The sequence below is a fragment of the Hylobates moloch genome, unplaced genomic scaffold (assembly GCF_009828535.3).
Source record: "Hylobates moloch isolate HMO894 unplaced genomic scaffold, HMol_V3 SCAFFOLD_5, whole genome shotgun sequence".
Classification (NCBI taxonomy): domain Eukaryota; kingdom Metazoa; phylum Chordata; class Mammalia; order Primates; family Hylobatidae; genus Hylobates; species Hylobates moloch.
This window is the reverse complement of record NW_026652280.1, coordinates 126344331-126367331: the sequence shown is the minus strand read 5'-3', so window position 1 is coordinate 126367331 and position 23001 is coordinate 126344331. Positions and strand designations below refer to the sequence as shown.

At 38.5% G+C, this 23001-nt stretch overlaps 1 protein-coding gene across 6 annotated transcripts in view; it reads left to right on the top strand.

Annotated features, from left to right (window-relative positions):
• The window catches only part of CDC14A (cell division cycle 14A), a 175489-nt gene that overhangs the window by 71012 nt on the left and 81476 nt on the right, over window positions 1-23001 (top strand). For all 6 annotated transcript variants that reach the window (XM_032155246.2, XM_058439534.1, XM_058439535.1 and 3 more), the window contains one exon: window positions 5072-5151. In XM_032155246.2, coding sequence (XP_032011137.1) covers window positions 5072-5151 — 80 coding nt within the window. The remainder of the gene's footprint in view (window positions 1-5071; window positions 5152-23001) is intronic.

Below are 23001 nucleotides of genomic sequence, written 5' to 3'. Positions count from 1 at the left end.
GTGGGAGGATGGCTTGAGCCTTGGGGGTGGAGGTTGTAGTGAGCTGAGATTGCACCACTGCACTCCAGCCTGGGTGACAGAGCCAGACCCTGTCTAAAATAAAATAAAATAAAATAAATAAAAAGAGAGAGACTGATGATGACTGTGAAGAGAGAATCAGTCTGGGTATTGACTTGATGTGGGTATCACGTGATGGAGAGGCCAAGGTCAAAGATGGCTTTTGAGATTCTGGGTCTGGCTGACTGGGAGGAACCCCTCATGAGAAAGGGGGATGTTGGGAGCAGCCGGTTAGGGTGTGGTAGTTTCAAGCCAAGTGAGTGCTCTGCACTGGTTAGCTTCACCAGTAAAAGAAACATTTTCTTCTTATATCTGCCCACCCCCATCCTCAATTGCAGTTTTGCAAGCGTGATAATTGTAAGTTACATGGTGCTAAGGAAAGGACTCAGCATTTCTGCTGATTAATGGGCTACAGCCCAAAGCACACATCATAGTGACATCTTTGTAATGTCCACAGTTAGTATTCTGTATATGCTAAACCGAGTTGTCTGAAACTTGTAAAGGAAGTCTCTCCTTTTTTGGTATAAGTCTTCCATATTTGGTAAATCATAGTGCTTCAAGACTATTTTAAAGTTGTAACATCTGTTTTCTGGAAATTGTATTTTGAAGGAATTTAATTGACTCAGACATGGTTGGAATGCTAATTTCAAAGCTATCGTGCCAGTGTTCCAGTGGCAGCACCTACCTGGGAAAGGTTATTGTTAGCATTTGTTTCCTCTTTTTCACACAAGTAAAATATTAAACAAATAAAATTGAAGAATACTCTTTCAGATGGCCGAATTGAATCCTTAAGAATATTTTCACTTTCTAAGTCACAAAATATAAATATAATTAATGTAGGGGCACACATTTCACTTTTAAATATATATATATATTGTGTGTATGTGTGTGTGTTGTGCTTTGCTGAAAAGGTGTTTTTTTTTTTTTTTTTTTTGGAGGAAAAATAGCACCTAAAAACAAAGCTAAAAACATAGTAAAGTTTGAGGCAAATGTCCCCAGAGAAAGATCATTAGCAAATTCATGACCCAGAGTCTGGTTAAGACTTCTCTATGAAGCCATTTGTTGTTTTAAGGATCTCCGCTTGTGTATTAGAGAGATTGAATTAGCTGAGTAGAGAAATATAGTTGTAAATTCCAAAATGCTTCAGAAATTCACATATTATTTTGGAGCAGGTATTAAGGGTTTAATGACTGAAGGATTTAGTTAAAAAAAAAGATTTAGTAGTATCTGCAGATGAATTCTAAGAGGATTCTATATAACTTCTCATGTTGTTCTGGTGTTCCTCTATAAAATTAGTACAAACTTGATATTTGTTACATTGTTTCTCATGGTGTAGTAAACACAAATATTTAAAATTGTAAGAGTTATGCATTTTAATATTCATTTATGTATAGACTCAGTGGCAGGTTTTCCCGTTTATAGCAATGATATAAAACATTTTACGTCAAATTGATTTAAGTCAAAAGTAAATGTGTGTTTAAAAAGAATGAATGGTAGTACATGGTGGTACCTATGGCAGAAGTTGGGAAAGTGCATGATTAACCGATGGGCAACATTGGCTTACTGGTAAACAATATAAATTGTGCTGGTTTGTAATAGGGTAAATTTTATTATGCTGTTTAATAAAACCTCATAGCTGTTGATAATATATATGTTAAGATACTGGCTCTTTAAGAACCTTTTATTAAAGAAACTAAAAGTTATTTAAGTTCTTGGTACCTGGAAGTTAATTAAACAGAAAAAAGTCACTTTAATTGGATAATTCCTGCTCGGTTACAAATAAAAGTATATGTTAAATGCTATATTACTAATACGGTTTCTAGGACTTCTTGGCAAAATAGGGCAATTTTATCAAAGTCATGCAGGTACCACTCACTAAACTGATGTGATACACCAAACATTATCTGTGCAAATGCTTTTGTTAAGTTGTATTAGTCAAAAGTTTGGGGAAATTTCTGGTTTGGGTTTATATATGTTAATACCTAGTGAGAAAAGTAGACAGCATATTATTTCTTTCCCCTTAGGAGCACAAGATAAAAATTCAAGATATTTAGAAGATGCTTTGAAATTAATTTCATTCAGAAAATAGTTTTATGATTCTGCTGAGAGAAGCCAAAAATATTTTTAGAAATATTAGAATATCTGGTAACAAATTTTCAAGCATTAAATATAGATTTTATTTTTAGAAAGAGTACACATTTAACGTTGCATAACTAATTTACTTACTTCATATTTAAAAAACAGATCTGTGTATGTCTGTGAAAAAGACAATGTGTTGATAGTAGAAATATAAGGTAAAAAGTTCCTCTTTCTCCTTCTGATCCTTCCCCTGCCCTTTTCCTCAAATATGACTACAAACTGTTAACAGTTACAGTTTGTAGTCACCTAAGTTTTAAAATCAAATGGAATGAAATGGCATTTAGGAACTTGGAAGAGTGGAAACCTTTTTTCCAGACCTATGCTACCAACTGAGTTTATATTTTCAGGCAGATTTGATGAAATTGCTGTGGGCTTTGGAGTCAGCCCACTGTTTGAATTCTGTTTTCATCCTAGAGCAACAATGCGAGTTTGGAAAGTTCCTTACCTTTCTTATTAAATGTCACTTTTCTTCTGAGCTTTAATCTAGCCTAGTCTGTCTCTCTCCTCTATTTCTTTTCAATAAGGAGACATGTCTAAGAAGATCTGGCATAAGAATATGTGACATATTTTATCCTGGAAAAATCGAATTTGGTATTTTAATGACCCAGCATGCATTCATGCAGTAATGCACTCACTCATCAGGAGAACATTTCCCCACTTTGCCCAAATACCTACCTTCAGGTTGTGAAAGGTCAACCTGTAAAAGATGCCCCAGGAATCTTCCTGGAATTTAGATGGCCTCTGTTGGGTTTCACTTTGCACTCATTAATAATTGAGCACTGGGATAAAAATAAAAACAAAGGGTCTCATCTTGCAGTGTGAGAACATGGGCCATGTGTGCTAAGTCATGCAGGTAAGAAGAGGAGCAAAGCCCTGTGGGGTAGCCAATCTAAAGAAGCATTCTTTGTGAGCTGGTGCCTCCCTCTTGCAGAATGACTCCCTCAAAATTAAAGGGAATTAACGTAATTGCTCCTGGGGAGGAAAATGCATTTTTGCTTTTCAAAGGTTGTTGTCTAAGCTTTAATTATCTAATCCACACACAGAAGCTTTCTACAAGCAGCCCTCCCTTTTAGCAACCAGTCACCTTTCAAATACTGCAGCATCTTTAGGCTTAAGAAATCACTGCATTATAACCAATTCTGTTACATAACCTACCCCTTAGGGTACAGTAAAACCTGTTGTAATGTTGGTTACTGAAAATGGTCTTTAGAGCTAGTGTTGGTTTAAATGGAGTTTTGTAATTATTTGAGCTGCAACTGGAGTGACAATTCTCCATTTTTAGAATCCATGCCTCTTGTCTGGCAGCACTTTTAGTTATTTCCTTTCTATTGCTTTTTGTTTCACACTCAATAAGCTTTGGTTGGTGTGTGCCTTATCAGACCTTCATGTTTACTTGCCAAATGAATATGGGGTTTTGTTACTAAAGTTAGTATTTTTAATCTATTTATTTTATTTTTCTTTCTTTAAAAAACTCAGAATGGACTCGTTTTCTAGTCCTGAAATATTAATAGGTAAACATATAATATATTCTCAGTGAAACAGCTTAAAGCTCAAAGAAGGTTTGTAAGTAGAGGAAAGCCGTACTGTTAAGAATCAAGACTCTGCCATTCTTGTCATTGAAATGCATAGGGTTTTGATGTTGGGACATATTAAGGAAATAGTGCCACTAATTTTAGGTAGAGAAGATTGTAGGAATTAAGCTCGTTTCTGACTATAGAGGAAAAGGACCAATGCCATCGGCTCAGAATTAAAAAATTAAATTGCTCTTGGAATAAAATCGAGCTCTCCCAGTGGTTTGTATTGCTCTTCACATTCCGGCCACTGCCTGGCTTTCTCCCGCCCCCCTCCCCTTCTCTCAGTCCTAGCCACACTGACCTCCTTTTCCTCCAGCTTACCAGGCTCTTTCCCACCTCAGGGAACTTGTCTTTGTCATTCTCACGCCTGGATAGCCATTCCTCCTTCCCCTTAGCTCTTCCTGTGGTTCTCCCCGTCTAGAGTCTAGATCTTACCCTGAACATCACCCAGAGACCCCTCCCTGACTACCTTGACTCAGGTAGCCGCTTTCCAGGCCCCTGTTTATTTCCTTTTCAGCATTTACCTTAGACTGTATTTATTTTTGTTGATTATTGTCTTTGCCCCACAAGCATAAATTCTATTAAGGGAGGTGCCAGTACCTGATACAGTGCCTGGCATATACTATATACTCAATATCTGTGTATATTACCTGGGAGTTGTTCACTGGTTTTAAGGACTCCTTTTTTGTTTGTGTCTTTAAGATTAGTTAATCTTGTTGGACCAGAGGGATTTAAGTAGCTTTGGTATCAAAATCCAAGATAATATGTTTTCCAATACCGTTACCCATACACATTTTTACCCATTTTATTGTGATTTTATTGAGTGTCTAGAGAGCAACACTGGCTTTCCTCAGAGTAGGCAGAAAATTCAGTAGACACCCCATGGATATTGTGCTCACTGTGAGAAGTCTTTCAAAATTTACCAGGCACAGAAATAACTCACGGCAGGTCTTCGATGAAGGTCGAGGAGGTGTGCGTTGGTCTTTGGTGAGCACACGGTATATTATGAGGGTACAACTGTCCCTGCCATTGTGTCTGTTCAGTGTGCTTTTGTAAAGAGCCTGGGATGGCCTCTTTGTAGATCTGCCCTCTGTCTCTAAGCTTACCCATGGAGAAGACAAAGGCTGCTGTGCAGCTTCATGCTGCAAAGGAAATGTTGGCAAGTTGTTGCTTTGTAAAGATCAACACTTATCACCGTAACAGTTGTCACTCAAAGTGGAGGAAGTGAAATGCAAATTTGGTGAGTAATTAGTTTTGTGTCATTCTTGGGTGTTCTAAATGTTGCTATTTATCTGTCTTAGGTAATCTATTTAAAGAAGACACCAGAAGAAGCCTACAGAGCACTCCTGTCTGGCTCAAACCCCCACTATCTTCCATTCAGGTATAACTCCTGGTGAAACTTGGGTTAAGCTTTTGCTACAGAGCTGGATACTTTAGAGTTGGGTTGTAGTGTTTTTTAATTGTCTTAAGATAATAACCATTATGTTATATGGAATGAAATGAGATGGTAGTTTTTATTATTTCATTTTGTAGAGTTTTATCCCCCTAGCTAGCAAGAATAAAAGAGCTTTCTTCTTGTAGGAATTTATTTTTTTCCTTGAATCCTTTCTATATCTTTACAGTTTATGTGAAGCACAAAGAGTGCCTCATTTATAAGCTAATAACCATGTCAAGATTTGTTGGATTTCAGTAATCTACATCATTGATTCGTCCATTCATTCTTTCATTTCATGAGCAGTGATTGAGCTCTGGTCACAGGTCAGAGGCTGGGGATATAGAATAAGACCCTCTAAGATTCTTCAGGAGCACCTGTTTAGTGGGGACCCTAAATCACCAGTTTGGCATACAAATCTGACTGGCATCCCCAAGAAGCCTTTCTCTCATTACCGTGTTTTCTAAGTATCATCAAAAGAGGATCTTCTAAAAATTTGGGGTGAACTTGAGCTCATTTAAAAAGTAGAAGGGGACTGGGTGCAGTGGCTCATGCTTGTAATCTCAGCAATTTGGGAGGCTGAGGCCGGTGGATAGCTTGAGCCCAGGAGTTCGAGACCAGCCTGGGCAACATGGTGAAACCCCGTCTCTACTAAAAATACAAAAGTTAGCCAGGCATAGTGGTACATGCTTGTAGTCCCAGCTACTTGAGAGGCTGAAGTGGGAGGATCGCTTGAGCCTGGGAGGTCGAGGCTGCAGTAAGCTGAGATCGCCCCACTGCACTCCAGCATGGGTGACAGACTGATACTCTTTCTCAAATACGTACATGCATACATACATACATACATACATACATACATAAAGTAGAAGGGGCCATACATCAAAACTCCCATAACACTTACCTCTGCTAGAATTGTGAATGATTCTAATATTTTTGCCTTTTTTGCTTGTGTGTCCAAATCTGCAAGCATGTGTATTGTTTATTGCTTATTATAGTTATATTACCATAATTAACCAACACAATAAGAGAAAGGAATGGGAGTGACTGAGAAGACTCTGCTTGTCTGTCTTCCTCATTCTGCTGTAAACTCTCAGAGGGCAGGCCCCAGTGCCTTATACTTAAAAGCACTTTTAGTAAATATTTGAATGAATACATTAAGACTAAATCCCTTAAGAGTCAAGGGATTCTCATTCTGCTTCTGAGATCACAGGAGGTAGCTGTTAGGGTAAGACATGGGGAGGGAAGAAGCAACACCTATTGTGCTTAATTAAAGTGAAGTCAAGGAGTAAGGCATTGGGATTTGGACCCTGAGAGGAAAATATTCTGAAGCAACCTAGAGTCTGAGGTAATCAGCCGTGGAAGGGCCGATAAAAAATGACAGATAATGTAGATGAAAGTTTTAATGGTGAAGACAAAGCTTATTTTTCCTTCCACTTCTAATGGCTCCTATACTTTGAAAGTCCTTTGTAAAATATAATCCTATTTTTTCAGAAAGGGGTAATAATGCTAATAATTCTAAGTTCTAAGCAAAGTGGTTAGGAGTATATACTGTGGAGGCAGAGGAACTTCAAGCAGTTTGAAGCCTCATTCTGCTTCTCGCTGTCTGTAGTAAATAAGTATCTTGGACAAATTACTTATCCTCTCTCAGCCACAGTTTCCTTATCTGTAAAATGGCTTCAGGTCTAAACTAAGGATCAAATGAAGTAATAAATTTATCCTTCTGCCTAGTGCAATGTTTGGTTTTTGTTTTTCTTGTTGTTAGCATTATACTATTATTACTGTTAGTAACATAATTAATAGTAATAGTAATTATTATTACAGAGTCTCACTCTGTCACCGAGGCTGGAATGCAGTGGCACACTGCAACCTCTGCCTCCTGGGTTCAAGAGAATCTCCTGCTTCAGCCTCCCTAATAGCTGGAATTGGAGGCCCCCACCACCATGCCTGGCTAATTTTTGTATTTTTAGTAGAGATGGAGTTTTGCCATGTTGGCCAAGCTGCTCTTGAACCCCTGGCTTCAAGTGATCCACTTGCATCAGCCTCCCAAAGTGCTGGGATAAAGGTGTGAGCCACTGCACCCAGTCAAGAACTAGAATTTTTAAATAATAATACCAGAATAGAAGAAAAGATAGTAAGATAATTAATACTACTTAACATAGAATTGATTTCAATTCTACGTAAATACTAAATTTATAGCCTATTTTTCAAATATTTTTCACTCAAATACTTTTATGTAAATATTTGAAAATATAAATACATTAACATAGTTCAGAAATTTAAAAAATCTATAGGAAGGTTTAAGTGAAAATTCTCCCTCCCATCCTTGATCCTCGTCTGTCTAGTCCTTTCCAGGTAACTTCTGGTATTAGTTGATTTGATATCAGTCTAGAATTTCTTTATGCACGTATAAGTAAATGAAGATATGCACCCATTTCCTACTAAAAGTATGCCTTTGAATGTAACTCTAAGTTCTATCTTTTTGATATCTTAGGATACCAAGAGTTGTATTTACATTAAGCTGCATTTCTAAATCTAGACTCTTCATAAACCATACATTTGAAACAGAAAATACCACAAAGTAGTGCATTTATAATTTAGTGAAGAATTTAGTTGAAAGAATACTACTAGTTTTCTGGAAACTTAATTTTTTTTATTATGCTGAGATAAGACGTGAATTGTTTTTAGTTTACAGCTCAGGCCAACTAAGACTAATGGACTTCTATCAAGAATCATCCTCATACTAAATTCTGGGCAGCCATCATTGCATTGGCCTTCATTATAATCTGGGTTTTATTATCACCAGGTTTTAAAAAAAAATCCCATTTCTTATGAAATTACACTTTTGTCTTCATTGTCTAGATTTTTTCAACTGATGATATGTTAACACCTTTAATTAAAAATGAGAAGCCTTAAAGAAATTTCTATTTGGATGTAATTGTTTTATTATTTAACATTTTTTAAAAATGAAGATGATTTTGAAGGCTTGTTGAAGGTGTGGTTGGTATGTTCATAGACACTTTTCACTGAAATGTCTGTGTTCCCATTTGTGCTATATATTTTAGTTTCTTTCTAATAAAAAGAGTTTTATGGCCACTATGAATTTAAATAATGCTGTTTTTCAATTTTTTTTCACTTTGCAAACATTTATCTGGGCAGTCACTTCTGTAAAGCCTTCCTCATTTTTCTGGAGAGGCTTGGCAGGTCCTTTGCCTGTGATTCCCTGTTACACTTTATGTATTACAAGGCTACATACAATGTTAAAGCAAACACCTTGTATTATAATTATTTGTTTGCATGGCTGACTCTTCTCTTGAGGGCTGTGGTTGGTTCTTTTCCTATTTTGTCCTGAGGGAGCAAGTATACTAAAATATATTTATTGCTTTTTCGGTGCCAGTCACTGTGATAGTCCTATGGATCAAAAGATGCTTAGGACAACTTGGTACCTGCTGCAGGAGAGCTCAGTGTATAGTCTGTATACATGTATAGGTGTGTAAAACAGTTACAGTGCTTTGTTAGAGTTAGGAGAGAGGTGTTATGGGAATACTGAGGAAGGACGTTTAACTCTGAAATTGGGGGGTGGGAGAAGATGTTAGGAATAGGCCCCATGGATTGCCTTTCATGTTAGGATGAAAACTGGAGAACAGCAATTCAGGCACTGATTTTAGGTGCTATGCTTATTTATTCATATGGCATAGGTTGTATAATGTTATGTTAGGTAGGATATATAATACGAAGTTCACAGTATGGGTACATTATTATAACCAAAAGGATGATCTGATTTTATTCCTACTTAGATTCTATTCACCTAGTTAAAATTAACAAAAAATGAGAATTGTGTAGCTTTACTGCCTATTCTTGATTAAATTGACTTTAGAGATAGTTGAATTTCTGGCTTGTGTGACAGCAACGAGTGTTGTGATGTCACTTGTGAGTCAGTCTTAGGATGTTCTGTTGGAGGGTAGTTGTGTCAAAAACTATATTCACTTTTTTTTTTTGAGACGGAGTCTTGCTCTGTCGCCCAGGCTGGAGTGCAGTGGCACAGTCTCGGCTCACTGCAAGCTCCGCCTCCCGGGTTCATGCCATTCTCCCACCTCAGCCTCTCTGAGTAGCTGGGACTACAGGCACCCGCCACCACGCCCGGCTAATTTTTTTTTTTTTGTATTTTTAGTAGAGACGGGGTTTCACTGTGGTCTCGATCTCCTGACCTCGTGATCCCCCCGCCTCAGCCTCCCAAAGTGCTGGGATTACAAGCGTGAGCCACCGCGCCCGGCCACTGTATTCACTTTTACTGAGAATAGCCAATGTGTTGATTAAGAGTGACTTCAGGTGAAAATCAGGGGAAAGGGGTGTTTTTCATCTACCTTAATTCTTTGAGTCATCCATTTCAGTGTTGGTTTGGCAGCTAGCCTTCAAGGGAACAAGAGGCCTTTCAGTTCTGGGGTCAGACTTAGCAGAGTTTGAATTGACAAACCGGGTATGAATCTTTTTAGGTTCTCTTCCTTTCAGTGTACTACTAAATTATAGTGTATACTATTGAGCAAACAAAGCCATATTAATCTCAGCTCGTCTAAAGCCCCAGGAAACCAGTGACCCTTAGTGGAATGTCCAGATTGTTTTCATGGCAGTCAGTGGCAGTGGTTTTCAAATCTACATTATTGGTGCTCACAAAACAGTATTTGTGAAAATTTAAAGTCCCACAAAACATTGAGAAGATAACCAATCTAAATTGTACAATTCTTATTTAAGATGTCTCTTGTGCTTTTAAATTCATTTTATACTTATTTCTTTGTTTGTTGGTCCATATGTATCAGGTTGGTAAGTTTTTTAGTATTGGTGATGATTCCTAAATCCCCTAAAAGCCAGTTTTTAAAATGACATATAGGCCGGGCATGGTGGCTCACGCCTGTAATCCCAGTACTTTGGGAGGTGGGCGATCACTTGAGGTCAGGAGTTTGAGACCAGCTGGCCAACAAAGTGAAACCCCATCTCTACTAAAAATACAAAAAAAAGTAGCCAGGCATGGTGGCACGTGCCTGTAGTCCCAGCTACTCGGGAGGCTGAGGCAGGAGAATTGCTTGAACCCGGGAGGTGGAGGTTGTGGTGAGCCAAGATTGTGCCACTGCACTCCAGCCTGGGCAACAGAGCAAGACTCCATCTCAAAAAATAAATAAATAAAAATAAATAAAATAAAATAACACATACAATTAAACAGGGAATAAAATTATGCTGACAATAAATAACATCCAGGGACCTAGTTTGGAAGACATATCCAGAGAACATGGCATGAAAAATAATGACTAAGTCTGGAGGTAAGTTTAGGTAGGCTAATGTGCTGACATTAATGGAATAAAGCTGGTTGAACATTCGATGTCCTATCCCTTTAGTTTTTTCCTAAAGCTTGAAGAAGAGGCTAGAATTTACAGGTGTTTCTCAAAGTTATGTTGATCCTCAAACTTATCTGCATACCTGGGGAGCTTTAAAAAACTATTGATCCCTAGATTCTGTGCCCAGAAATTTTGCTGTAATTGGTCAAGGGTGAAGTCAGATTATTGGGATTTTGAAAAACTGCATATATGATTCCAATATGTGTGGTCAAGGTTGAGAACTCCTGCTCTATAAGATGTGCCATGGCAAAATATATAAATATATATATAAATAAATTATATATATATATAGTAAGTATATATATAAATAAATTATATATATATATATAGTAAGTATATATATCAAGTAAATTTAAAACTCTCCATCTTGGAGACTTACAAAGCAAATTTCTGTTTTAAAGATTCTGAATAGTTCTGGGTAATGAAGTAACCTGTTTAGCTCTGTATAACCCAGAATTTTCTTTTTTCTTTTCGTTTTTTTGAGATGGAGGTTTCACTTTGTTGCCCAGGGTGGGCTTGAACTCTTGGGCTCAAATCCTGTGTAGTTGGGATTACAGGCATGCACCACTGCATCTGGCCCAGAATTTTACAAAGTACTGATTTTCTTCCTTCTGCCCCATACTTTCCATTAATATCCAGCAGAACTCCTGTTCTGAAACACTCTGAGGCATATTTCCTGATCCACACCTGTGTGGAACAAAAAACATCTCTTGGGATTAGAATAATATGCTAGCATTTTGTGGAACATTTTTTTTTTTTGTGCTGTTTCCTGAGAGTCTTGGAAATAGATGGCTTATCAAATAATGGTATTTTATTTAATGTGAACAGGAATAGCCAAGTTTTCTTGCTGTTGTGAGGCCAATCTTCTCTAACAGAGGATTCACACACCTCCCACTGGCAATCCTTTAATGACATCTGTCATTAAAATGGATGCATAATGTTTGTGTTGAGGGAGGTGTTTGTTGTGTTTTGGGGGATGACCCTTAGTGATATCCCAGTTGCTGAGCTCTGTGGCTGAGTCTTAATGGGAAATCTCAAAAGTAATTATTTTAGATCTTCTGGGCATGCCAGAACTTGTAGGTCTTTAAACAAAGGCTCAAAAGGGTCAACCACTTAGGACTTGGCATCAGGCTGCCTTCTTTTTCATAAAGTAAACATGTGCTGGTAGACATTAGATGTAATCATAAAATGTATTTCCTTACATAAAACATTGAACCAGGTTTTTATTAGCTTAAATATGATATTGTGATTTTTGTCGAAGTTTGTTTAGCAATTAACTATACTTTAAAGGGAAAGTTCTCTTTACCGTGCTTTCCTCTTGAGTATCAAAACTATGGAAACAATATTTTATTCTCTTTTAAGATGTTCCTTTCATTCTCAATTTTTTCTCGCTGTTTCTCAGTCTTGATCTTTGGGGTCATTTCTGCCCCATGGATCTTTAATAAACTTTAGCTTTTGGTGCTTGGTATGATGGAAGCTAATGTGCATTAGTTTTGACTAGTGAGGATGTGCCAATTTCCTGAGTGTTGAAAATGGATGGCTTTTCTAGTCCAAACTGTTGAATCCATTCTTAACAGCTGGGGCATATTTTGAATAAGTTGTACCCCCATGAAAAAAGACTCTTTGTCGGAGTTTTCTCGTTAAAGTGCTAAGTAAGCTCCGCTATACAGGATCTGAGAAGAGAAACAAGTGTAAGTGTCTCCATGACCCATTAAGTACTCACATGGAGGTGAGTTATATTATTCTATTTTTTATCTGCTGGAACAAGAAGGTGCTTTGGTGATTTGTGTTGCGAAAACTCACTCAGACTACTTTTTTTTTTTTTATTCCTACCTTTAGGGTTCCAGATCAGTTTTACCAAACTTAGTGAAGTAGGGTAGGTGCCAAAGTTTTTGTACTCTTTATGGTATATTTCCAGTACCCTTAGTTGATAAAGATGGTTTTGAATAAGATTGCAGTCATTTACCTTAATGAACACAGTAATAGTTATTATTTTGTTGAATGTTATGAAAAGCTCTTAAATACCTGAGTTAAAACCAATTTGCCATTATTTTTATTTTTAAAGAAAAATTATTGGCTGTGTGGGTGGCTCATTCCTGTAATCCCAGTGCTTTAGGAGGCTGAGGCAAGAGGATCACTTGAACCCATGAGTTAGAGACCAGTATGAGTAATATAGTAAGACCTGATCTCTACAAAAAAAATAAAATAAAAATTAGTCGGGGTAGTGGCACCCATCTGTAGTCCTAGCTGCTTGGGAGGTTTAGGTGGAAGGATTGCTTGAGCCCAGCAGTTTGAGGCTGCAGTGAGTTATGATCATGCTACTGTGACAGAATGAGTCCCTGTCTCTGAAATTTAAAAAAAAAAAAAAAAAAAAGAATAGAAAAATTAGTGGTTAAATGGGTGTCAATCAGATGTTGATAAAATGCCCAGAGTACAGGTCTTGGTCTGTTTTTCTGGTGTTATGGCTAGTTCTAGACAGATTTTATTCTGCTTATTTCAGGTGACCTTTTAAGCCATGACTTAGAATTGAATTTTCACATATCTCTGTTTCTTTAGATGAGTAAAATGATTTCTGTATAGCCTTATATTAAATCTGAAAAGCTGAGATTCTGTTTTTTTGTCTGTTTGTTTGTTTGTTTGTTTGTTTTGTTAGGTACAGGTCATGTTCAACTTTGGGCCCTGCCTCCTGAGGCATGTGGTTTTGCTCTTTCGTGAATGGGAGATGGTTTTGTCCTCCCTACTAATTCTCAATACAGTTTCGTGTTGTAGGTCTCAATGATATAAGCTCTTTCTTTTACTGTAGCTGGTACATAGATGTCATAGATTTGTTCAGAGGCTGGAAACTAGGATGTACTTTGGACAATTGTGTAAAGTATTTTGGGCATTGTCTAGCTCTGAAGTATACATACAATATAGTCTGCAGCTGAACTGTCCAGTATGTTAGGTAGTAGCTACATGTGTTATTGAACACTTGAAATCAGTCTAGTCCAAATTGAGATAGATTGTATATTTAAAATACATATTGGATTTCAAAGATGTAGTATAAAAGGCGGGGTGTGGTGACTCACAGCTGTAATCCCAGGCCGAGGCCAGGAGTTTGAGATCAGCCTGGACAACATAGTGAGACCCTGTCTCTCAAAATAAAAAACTTTAATATAAAAGAAAATGTAAGATATCTTATTTATAATTACATTGATTAATGCTGAAATGAGAATATTCTAGATATATTGGATGAGCAAAATACACTACTAGAATTTACTTTTTTCTTATTACTTTATTTTAATATGGTTATAAAAAAATTAAAATTATACATGTGGCTCTCTTTTGAGGATGTCATTATATTTCCATTGGACAGTGATGATCTAGAGTGTTTTTGCTATTGTACATAGCTCATAATTAAAGATTGTTTTATATCCTTTCTGCTTTATTTATTTGTTTTTAGAAATAGAGTCTCACTCTGTTAGCAGGCTGGAGTGTGGCGGCCAGATCGTAGCTCACTGCAGTCCTGAACTCCTGAATTCAAATAATTCTCCTGCCTCAGCCTTCTAGGTAGCTTGCCACCACTCCTGTCTAATTAAATTTTTTTGTTTTTTTTTGTAAAGAGGGGGTCTCCCTCTATTGTCCAGGCTAGTCTCAAACTGCTGGGCTCAAGCAATCCTCCTGCCTTGGCCTCCCAAAGGGATCATGGGTGTGAGCCATCATGCCTGGACACATTTTTGCTTCAAAAGGTCAATAGTTCTTAGCCACCAGAGGTGTTCAGGCATAAGTTGAATGAACTCTTGGTAATGATCATTTATTCATTCCTGTATTAATTCATTCAGCAACATCTATAACATACTAATTTTCCCAACACTGTACTATACTCTGGGCCAACAGACATAAAAGACACGTTTCCTGTCCTTAAGAAGCTCATCTTCTTGTGGAGGTTGTGACGATGGGATTCAGTTCAGTGCTTATAAGGGTTCTTAGATGACCTTCATGATCCTTTCCAACCCATTGCTCTGCAATTTTTGCATACCTCCTAACTACTTGTTACCCAGAGAATTTAGAGAATCAAGGACTTAAGATAATTGCAGATCACAGTCATTTCCAAAATTTCTTAGTCTCTTTTCTATCAGCTCTTTTTGTATTTTTTAATGTAGTCTCCACATTGTAGACACTGTGCTTCTGTTCTCCATTCTTTCTTCTTTGAGTAACTTCATTATTCATAATAAGAAATGCTTTCTTATTTTGTGTAAATATGTTCTTTCATCTCTGGTTTCATCTCCCATTATTAATATTTATAAGGTTGCTTCATTCTGAGTGATTTCTTAGATTCTCAGGTTACAAGCAGTGGTATGTTGGTAAACTGGCTCTATAAGTAAAAAGTATTTGCTGATTTCCACGGTACAAATACTTTTACCACTGCTGATTTGGGCTCTCAAAATTTCTGAATATTTAACAGTTGACTCTTGAGAGCCTATATAAGACAGTGCTAGGATACCAGTGAAACAAGCTCTTTCTTTTAACATTTAATTGTGGATGTTGATTCTAGTTTTCTTAAACTTAATTTTTTTCCTACTGTTTTTCTGCAAAATAAACACTAAACACAAAATAAACAACAAGTCCCAATTGCTCCTTCTATTTAAATATTCATTCATTTAGTTTTTCATTCCAGAACTATTTATTGACTGCAAATTCTTCCTATGGTCATAGTTGTGGATTTTTATAATCACTGTATAATAGCTGTATGGTTCAGTCGACTAGTATGCCAGAAGTCACATTTAGAAAGATAGAATTGTGGCCAGGCGTGGCGGTTTGAAGGTTGAGGAGGGTAACCTAAGATGAGGGTGAGTGGGAAGAACATGTGACTTGCACATGTTCAGGTTCTGTAGGAAGAGCCCAGTGGCTACTGGGGAGCTCAGGGAAGATGGGGCCAGATACCCCCAGGCCTTGTGGCCACAGTAAAGATTTGAACTTTTCCTTGAGAGCAATGGGAAGTCAGTGAGGGGTTATAGCTGAAGAGCGATCAGATTAGATTTGCCTTTTAAAAATATCGCTCTGGCTTCAGTGAAGAAAACCATTAAAAAGTCTAAGAGTAGGTGTAGGAAGGCAGTGGCAATGGAATTGGCAAGTGATGCATTCAAGAGATATTTAAGAGGCAAAACCAATGGTGCGTAGTGAGGGATAGGATAAGGGGAAAGAAAGGTGAGACTTCTGGCCTGTAGCTTGAATGAATGTGGGAGCTTTTACCCAGACAGGGAGCGCTGCAAGACTGGATTATCATTGCAGTTGTTTTTTTTGGAGTGGGAGCAGATTCAAGAGATTCTTCTTACACAGTGAGTCTGAGACATCTTTAAGACACCCAAATGGAAATGCCATGTAGGTGGTTGGCTGTACTATTTTTGAAGCTTTAAGAAGGAGTTTGTACTAGAGAGATTTGAGGGTCATTGGTAGATAGATGGTAATTTATGCAGATGTCTAGGGCAATGATTCTCAAAATATGTGCCCTTCTAGCGGCAGCCTCAGCTCCACCTGGAAACTTGTTAGAAATGCAAATTCTCAGGCCCTGCCTTTGTCCTATTGAATTAGAAACTTGAGGTGGGGCCCAGCAGCCTGTGTCTATGAAACTATCCAGGTGATGCCAATACACACTAAAGTTTTAGAGGCCCTGGTCTAGAGAGAGTATGGAGTGAGAAGAATTTTGGTCTAGAGTTGAAACTTGAGAAGGTTTGACTTTTAAAGACTGGGAAGTGAAGGATGACTTTGCAAAGGAGGTTGGAAGTAGTGTTTAGAGGGTAGAAGGAAAATCCAGGCACCAAGAGAAGAGAGCAAAGTAGGGAGTTACTTGTTGCTGACGTATTAGGTAAGATGATCCATGCACAATGTTCTCTGGGCTTAAAATAAGTAAATCCAGACAGACAGAAAATAAATTAGTGGATTGCCAGGGGCTGGAGGAAGGAGAATGGGGAGTGACTGCAAATGAGTACAGAGTTTCTTTTTGGGGTGGTGAAAATATTTTGGAATTACTGGTGATGGTTGTACAACATTATGAATACACCAAACCCCACCTAATTGTACACTTTAAATGGGAAGATGAGGATGGGCACGGTGGCTCACGCCTGTAATCCCAGCATTTTGGGAGGCCAAGGTGGGCGGATCGCCTGAGGTCAGGAGTTTGAGACCAGCCTGGCCAACATGGTAAAACCCCGTCTCCACTAAAAATACAAAAATTAACCAGGCATGGTGGCAGGCGCCTGTAATCCCAGCTACTCGGGAGGGTGAGGCAATCGCTTGAACCTGGGAGGCAGAGGTTGCAGTGGGCCAAGATTGCGCCAGTGTACTCCAGCCTGGGCTACAAGAGTGAGACTTCATCTAAAAAAAAAAAAAAAAAAAAAAAGGAAAAGGAGTAATTCTTTTTATTATTATTATTATTATACTTTAAGTTTTAGGGTACATGTGCACAACGTGCAGGTTTGTTACATATGTATACATGTGCCATGCTGGTGTGCTGCACCCATTAACTCATTGTTTAGCATTAGGTATATCTCCTAATGCTATCCCTCCCCCCTCCCTCCACCCCACAACAGTCCCCGGTGTGTGATGTTCCCCTTCCTGTGTCCACGTGTTCTCATTGTTCAATTCTCACCTATGAGTGAGAACATGCAGTGTTTTGTTTTTTGTCCTTGCGATAGTTTGCTCAGAATGATGGTTTCCAGCTTCATCCATGTCCCTACAAAGGACATGAATTCATCCTTTTTTATGACTACATAGTATTCCATGGTGTATATGTGCCACATTTTCTTAATCCAGTCTATCATGGTTGGACATTTGGGTTGGTTCCAAGTCTTTGCTATCGTGAATAGTGCCACTATAAACATACGTGTGCATGTGTCTTTATAGCAGCATGATTTATAATCCTTTGGGTATATACCCAGTAATGAGATGGCTGGGTCAAATGGTATTTCTAGTTCTAGATCCCTGAGGAATCGCCACACTGACTTCCACAATGGTTGAACTAGTTCACAGTCCCACCAACAGTATAGAAGTGTTCCTATTTCTCCACATCCTCTCCAGCACCTGTTGTTTCCTGACTTTTTAATGATGGCCATTCTAACTGGTGTGAGATGGTATCTCATTGTGATTTTGATTTGCATTTCTCTGATGGCCAGTGATGAGGAGCATTTTTTCATGTGTCTTTTGGCTGCATAAATGTCTTCTTTTGAGAAGTGTCTGTTCATATCCTTCACTCACTTGTTGATGGGGTTGTTTTTTTCTTGTAAATTTGTTTGAGTTCATTGTAGATTCTGGATATTAGCCCTTTGTCAGGTGAGTAGATTGCAAAAATTTTCTCCCATTCTGTAGGTTGCCTGTTCACTCTGATGGTAGTTTCTTTTGCTGTGCAGAAGCTCTTTAGTTTAATTAGATCCCATTTGTCAATTTTGGCTTTTGTTGCCATTGCTTTTGATGTTTTAGACATGAAGTCCTTGCCCATGCCTATGTCCTGAATGGTATTGCCTAGGTTTTCTTCTAGAGTTTTTATGGTTTTAGGTCTAACCTGTAAGTCTTTACTCCACCTTGAATTAATTTTTGTATAAGGTGTAAGGAAGGGATCCAGTTTCAGCTTTCTACATATGGCTAGCCAGTTTTCCCAGCACCATTTATTAAATAGGGAATCCTTCCCCATTGCTTGTTTTTGTCAGGTTTGTCAAAGATCAGATAGTTGTAGATATGCAGCATTATTTCTGAGGACTCTGTTCTGTTCCATTGGTCTGTATCTGTTTTGGTACCAGTACCATGCTGTTTTGGTTACTGTAGGCTTGTAGTATAGTTTGAAGTCAGGTAGCATGATGCCTCCAGCTTTGTTCTTTTGGCTTAGGATTGACTTGGTGATGTGGGCTCTTTTTTGGTTCCATATGAACTTTAAAGTAGTTTTTTCCAATTCTGTGAAGAAAGTCATTGGTAGCTTGATGGGGATGGCATTGAATCTATAAATTACCTTGGGCAGTATGGCCATTTTCACGATATTGATTCTTCCTACCCATGAGAATGGAATGTTCTTCCATTTGTTTGTATCCTCTTTTATTTCATTGAGCAGTAGTTTGCAGTTCTCCTTGAAGAGGTTCTTCACATCCCTTGTAAGTTGTATTCCTAGGCATTTTATTCTCTTTGAAGCAATTGTGAATGGGAGTTCACTCATGATTTGGCTCTCTGTTTGTCTGTTATTGGTGTATAAGAATGCTTGTGATTTTTGTACATTGATTTTGTATCCTGAGGCTTTGCTGACGTTGCTTATCAGCTTAAGGAGATTTTGGGCTGAGACAATGGGGTTTTCTAGATATACAATCATGTCATCTTCAAACAGGGACAATTTGACTTCCTCTTTTCCTAATTGAATACCCTTTATTTCCTTCTCCTGCCTGATTGCCTTGGCCAGAACTTCCAACACTATGTTGAGTAGGAGTGCTGGGAGAGAGCGTCCCTGTCTTGTGCCAGTTTTCAAAGGGAATGCTTCCAGTTTTTGTCCATTCAGTATGATACTGGCTGTGGGTTTGTCATAGATAGCTCTTATTATTTTGAGGTACGTCCCATCAATACCTAATTTATTGAGAGTTTTTAGCATGAAGGTTGTTGAATTTTATCAAAGGCCTTTTCTGCATCTATTGAGATAATCATGCGGTTTTTGTCTTTGGTTCTGTTTATATGCTGGATTACGTTTATTGATTTTCGTATGTTGAACCGGCCTTGCATCCCAGGGATGAAGCCCACTTGATCATGGTGGATAAGCTTTTTGATGTGTTGCTGGATTCGGTTTGCCAGTATTTTATTGAGGATTTTTGCATCAATGTTCATCAAGGATATTGGTCTAAAATTCTCATTTTTTGTTGCATCTCTGCCAGGCTTTGGTATCACGATGATGCTGGCAGGAGTAATTCTTTAGAGAAATCTTGTTTTAAAGAGGAGTCCAAACTGGGTGGAAGCTGAAGGAAGATGTGGAGCTGGGAAAATTTTGGATGGCTTGTTCTTTTTAGAGCTAGTAGGGACCTGAAAATGTTTAAATTCTGTTGGAAAGGATCCAGAAGAAAGATAAAGAGATGATCAATGGTGTTGAATAGTGGTATAACCTGAGAGTAGGAGGGGACTTTTGGGGCCAATAGTCTGCTGTTTTCCTAACTCCTGACCTCCATTTCATGTTACAATGCAGGTGAAAAAAATTCCTTAGAAGGAATCTTCCAATTCCAAGTTTGAACATCATGTGGGGCAGGTATCTTTTTGCCTCCTAGGGCCAACCATTCTATTTTGAGATGGTCCTGACTATATTGGTGAGTTGAGGATAATCAACAGGGAAAATTGACTTATAAAATGGGAGGGAATGTTGCCTCTTAAATGGACTTTCAGTCTTATTTTAGTTGTTTCCTTTATCTTCACTTCCAGGATAACACAGTGCTGCCAATTCCTAAGCCTTTTGAGACTTAACCTGGTATTAATTGTGTTGGTTATCAGTTTTTTTTTTTTTTTTTGGAGATGGAGTCTCCCTCTGCTGCCCAGGCTGGAGTGTAGTGGTACAATCTTGGCTCACTGCAACCTCTGCCTCCCAGGTTCAAGCAATTCTCCTGCCTCAGCCTCCCGAGTAGCTGGGATTGCAGGTGCCTGCCACCATGCCTGGCTAATTTTTATATTTTTAGTAGAGATAGGGTTTTACTATGTTGGACCAGGCTGGTCTCGAACTCCTGACCTCAGGTGATCCACCTGCTTTGGCCTCCCAAAGTCCAGGGATTACAGGCATGAGCCACTGTGCCCAACTGGTTTTCAGTTTTTTCATTGTCAGTTTAGTATTCAGTTTTCTTGGTCTTCTAACTTATTTACCACTCATCTAAATGATTTCTAGCTTTCAAAATTTTATTGTTTTGTCTCTTCTCTTATTCTCCTAGTCTTTGTTGGTTTCCATTTAAAAAACAAAAGCCTTTAAAAATTCACCTTTTGGTCAGGTGCAGTGGCTTACACCTGTAATCCTAGCACTTTGAGAGGCAGAGGTGGGTGTATCACTTGAGCTCAGGAGTTCCAGACCAGTCTGGGCAACATGGCGAAACACCGGCTCTACGAAAAATACAAAAATTAGCTGGGCATGGTGGCTTGTGCCTGTAGTTCCAGCTAATTCAGGGGCTGAGGCTGGAGGATCACTTGATTCCAGGAGGTGGAGGCTGCAGTGAGCCAAGATCGTACCACTGCACTCCAGCCTGGGTGACAGAGTGAGACCCTGTTTCAAAGAAAAAAAAATCTCCTTTTAGTGGGGTTTGGTAGATGCATGGGTTCAATCTTCCATCTTTATCTTCTCTCTCTTTTTTTCCCCCAGAGAATATATAACATGTTTTTGTGTCCCTTCACTGTTATAGTATTCTCCTGTGACTATGTATGAGCCACATGCCACTAATAAGCCATTTCTTTCTTGTCCAGTCTTTGGGGCGGATTTTGGGAACCTGTTGGCATTATGTGGCTGTCATGAGGGTTAAATGTGCTAATGCATCTAAATTACCTGACACAGTTGGTACTCAAAAAAGGCATGCCGTTTCCTTTTCTCAATCTGGAGGACATGACTAAATTCTATTGCATTCCTTATTAGATTTCAATTTGTAAACTTCTGTGTGCCTTTTCAGCCTGTGGTGATTGACTTGCCTAGTTCTGTCAGATGGCATATTAACTTTCCCTCTCAGCTTTGGAGGCCTGCAAATTTGACCACCGGGTCACCAGAGCTCTCCTTTCAGTCACGCTGGTAACAATTGTGGCTGTGATGGGGTAGGAAGTATCATGAAAGCCTCACCATACTTTGCAGACATTCAGAAAGAATAGGCCTGGAACTTTTTCTGGTGGCTTACATTAGTGACATTGTTTAGCTGAGTCTAGGGGTGGGAAGACATACTTGAAAGAATAAGGGATACCTCTACTTCTCGTAATTTTTTTTTTTACTCTTTTTAAATATAAAGAAATTTTTACCCCCTTTTAAAAAACGTAAAGCAGTAGTTTTTAATCTAGGGTTTGTGGAGAGAATTCAGGGAGTCAGTGAACTTAGATGAGAAAAAAATTATCTTTATTTTTACTGACCTTACCTTATCAATTATAAGGTTACATCCAATTATAAATGTTGTAAATGAACTGTAGTAGCATTAGCAATATAAGTGACAATTTAATATCACTTACAGTTATTATTTCTTAAAATATTTATGCTTATTCCTTCCTCAAAATTATAGTAGCAGTTATCAGACTTGCCACTAGATCTTGTTATATATTAATTTAAAAAGTGCATTTTGGGGTATTGAAGATTTGTTTTTTAGTGTATTTAAAATACATATTTAAACTTTATTTAAATGTAATTGAAATAGTTTTCTCTTAATCCTAGTTTATGCATTAAAAACATTATTCTGGCCGGGCGCGGTGGCTCACGCTTGTAATCCCAGCACTTTGGGAGGCTGAGGCGGGCGGATCACGAGGTCAGGATATCGAGACCACGATGAAACCCCGTCTCTACTAAAAATACAAAAAAAATTAGCCGGGCGTGGTGGCGGGCGCCTGTAGTCCCAGCTACTCGGAGAGGCTGAGGCAGGAGAATGGCGTGAACCCGGGAGACAGAGCTTGCAGTGAGCCGAGATTGCGCCACTGCACTCCAGCCTGGGCGACAGAGCGAGACTCCGTCTCAAAACAAACAAACAAACAAAAAACATTATTCTGAGGAAATGGGTTCGCAGGCCTCCTCAGGTCGCTGAGAGTCCATGGCACAGAGACTCTGAACCCCAAAGACAAGTGTCTGCAAAGGAATTTATGGTTGTTTATATAAACTAATATCTTTCTTAGATCCCTAGTCACTCTTTTCTCTGGCATAGCCCATTAAAATTTGCTTTCTAACATATAGTTTACATTTTTACAAGATATTTGAAAAGGGGGCTATTTTATTTTTCGCTGACATGTGAGTTCAGACGATACTTAAAAACACAAAAACAAAGATCCCTCCTTTTGAAATGAGACTTAAATATCTGGAATAATTGAAGTTTCAGGACTTAAGCATTCTGTTAAGTTGCTTTGCTAACTTCCTAGTTTTATGTTAGGCTTTCGGGATGCTGAAACTCAGGGATGATGAAGTTACATTTTACTTCATGGCTTAGCAGCCATAGGTTCAAGTGACCTTGGATGGTTGTAAAAGTTGGTTTTATGTTAATTATACCTTAAAGCCCTTAAAGGTCTATTCTCCCCTGGGAACGTCTTCTGGCCCCTTCCTGATGGCTGCCATATGTGCCTTTGACTTTGTCTAGATAGGTGTCTGCCTGCTCTGTTTCTTGGGTCAGCAGTAGAGGCTGGGCAGAGAGCCTGGAGCCTTGAGGTCAAGTTTCCTACCTCGGACACCTTGGAACACTGTAGTGTTAAAGCTCTGGTGCCAGTTCTTGCT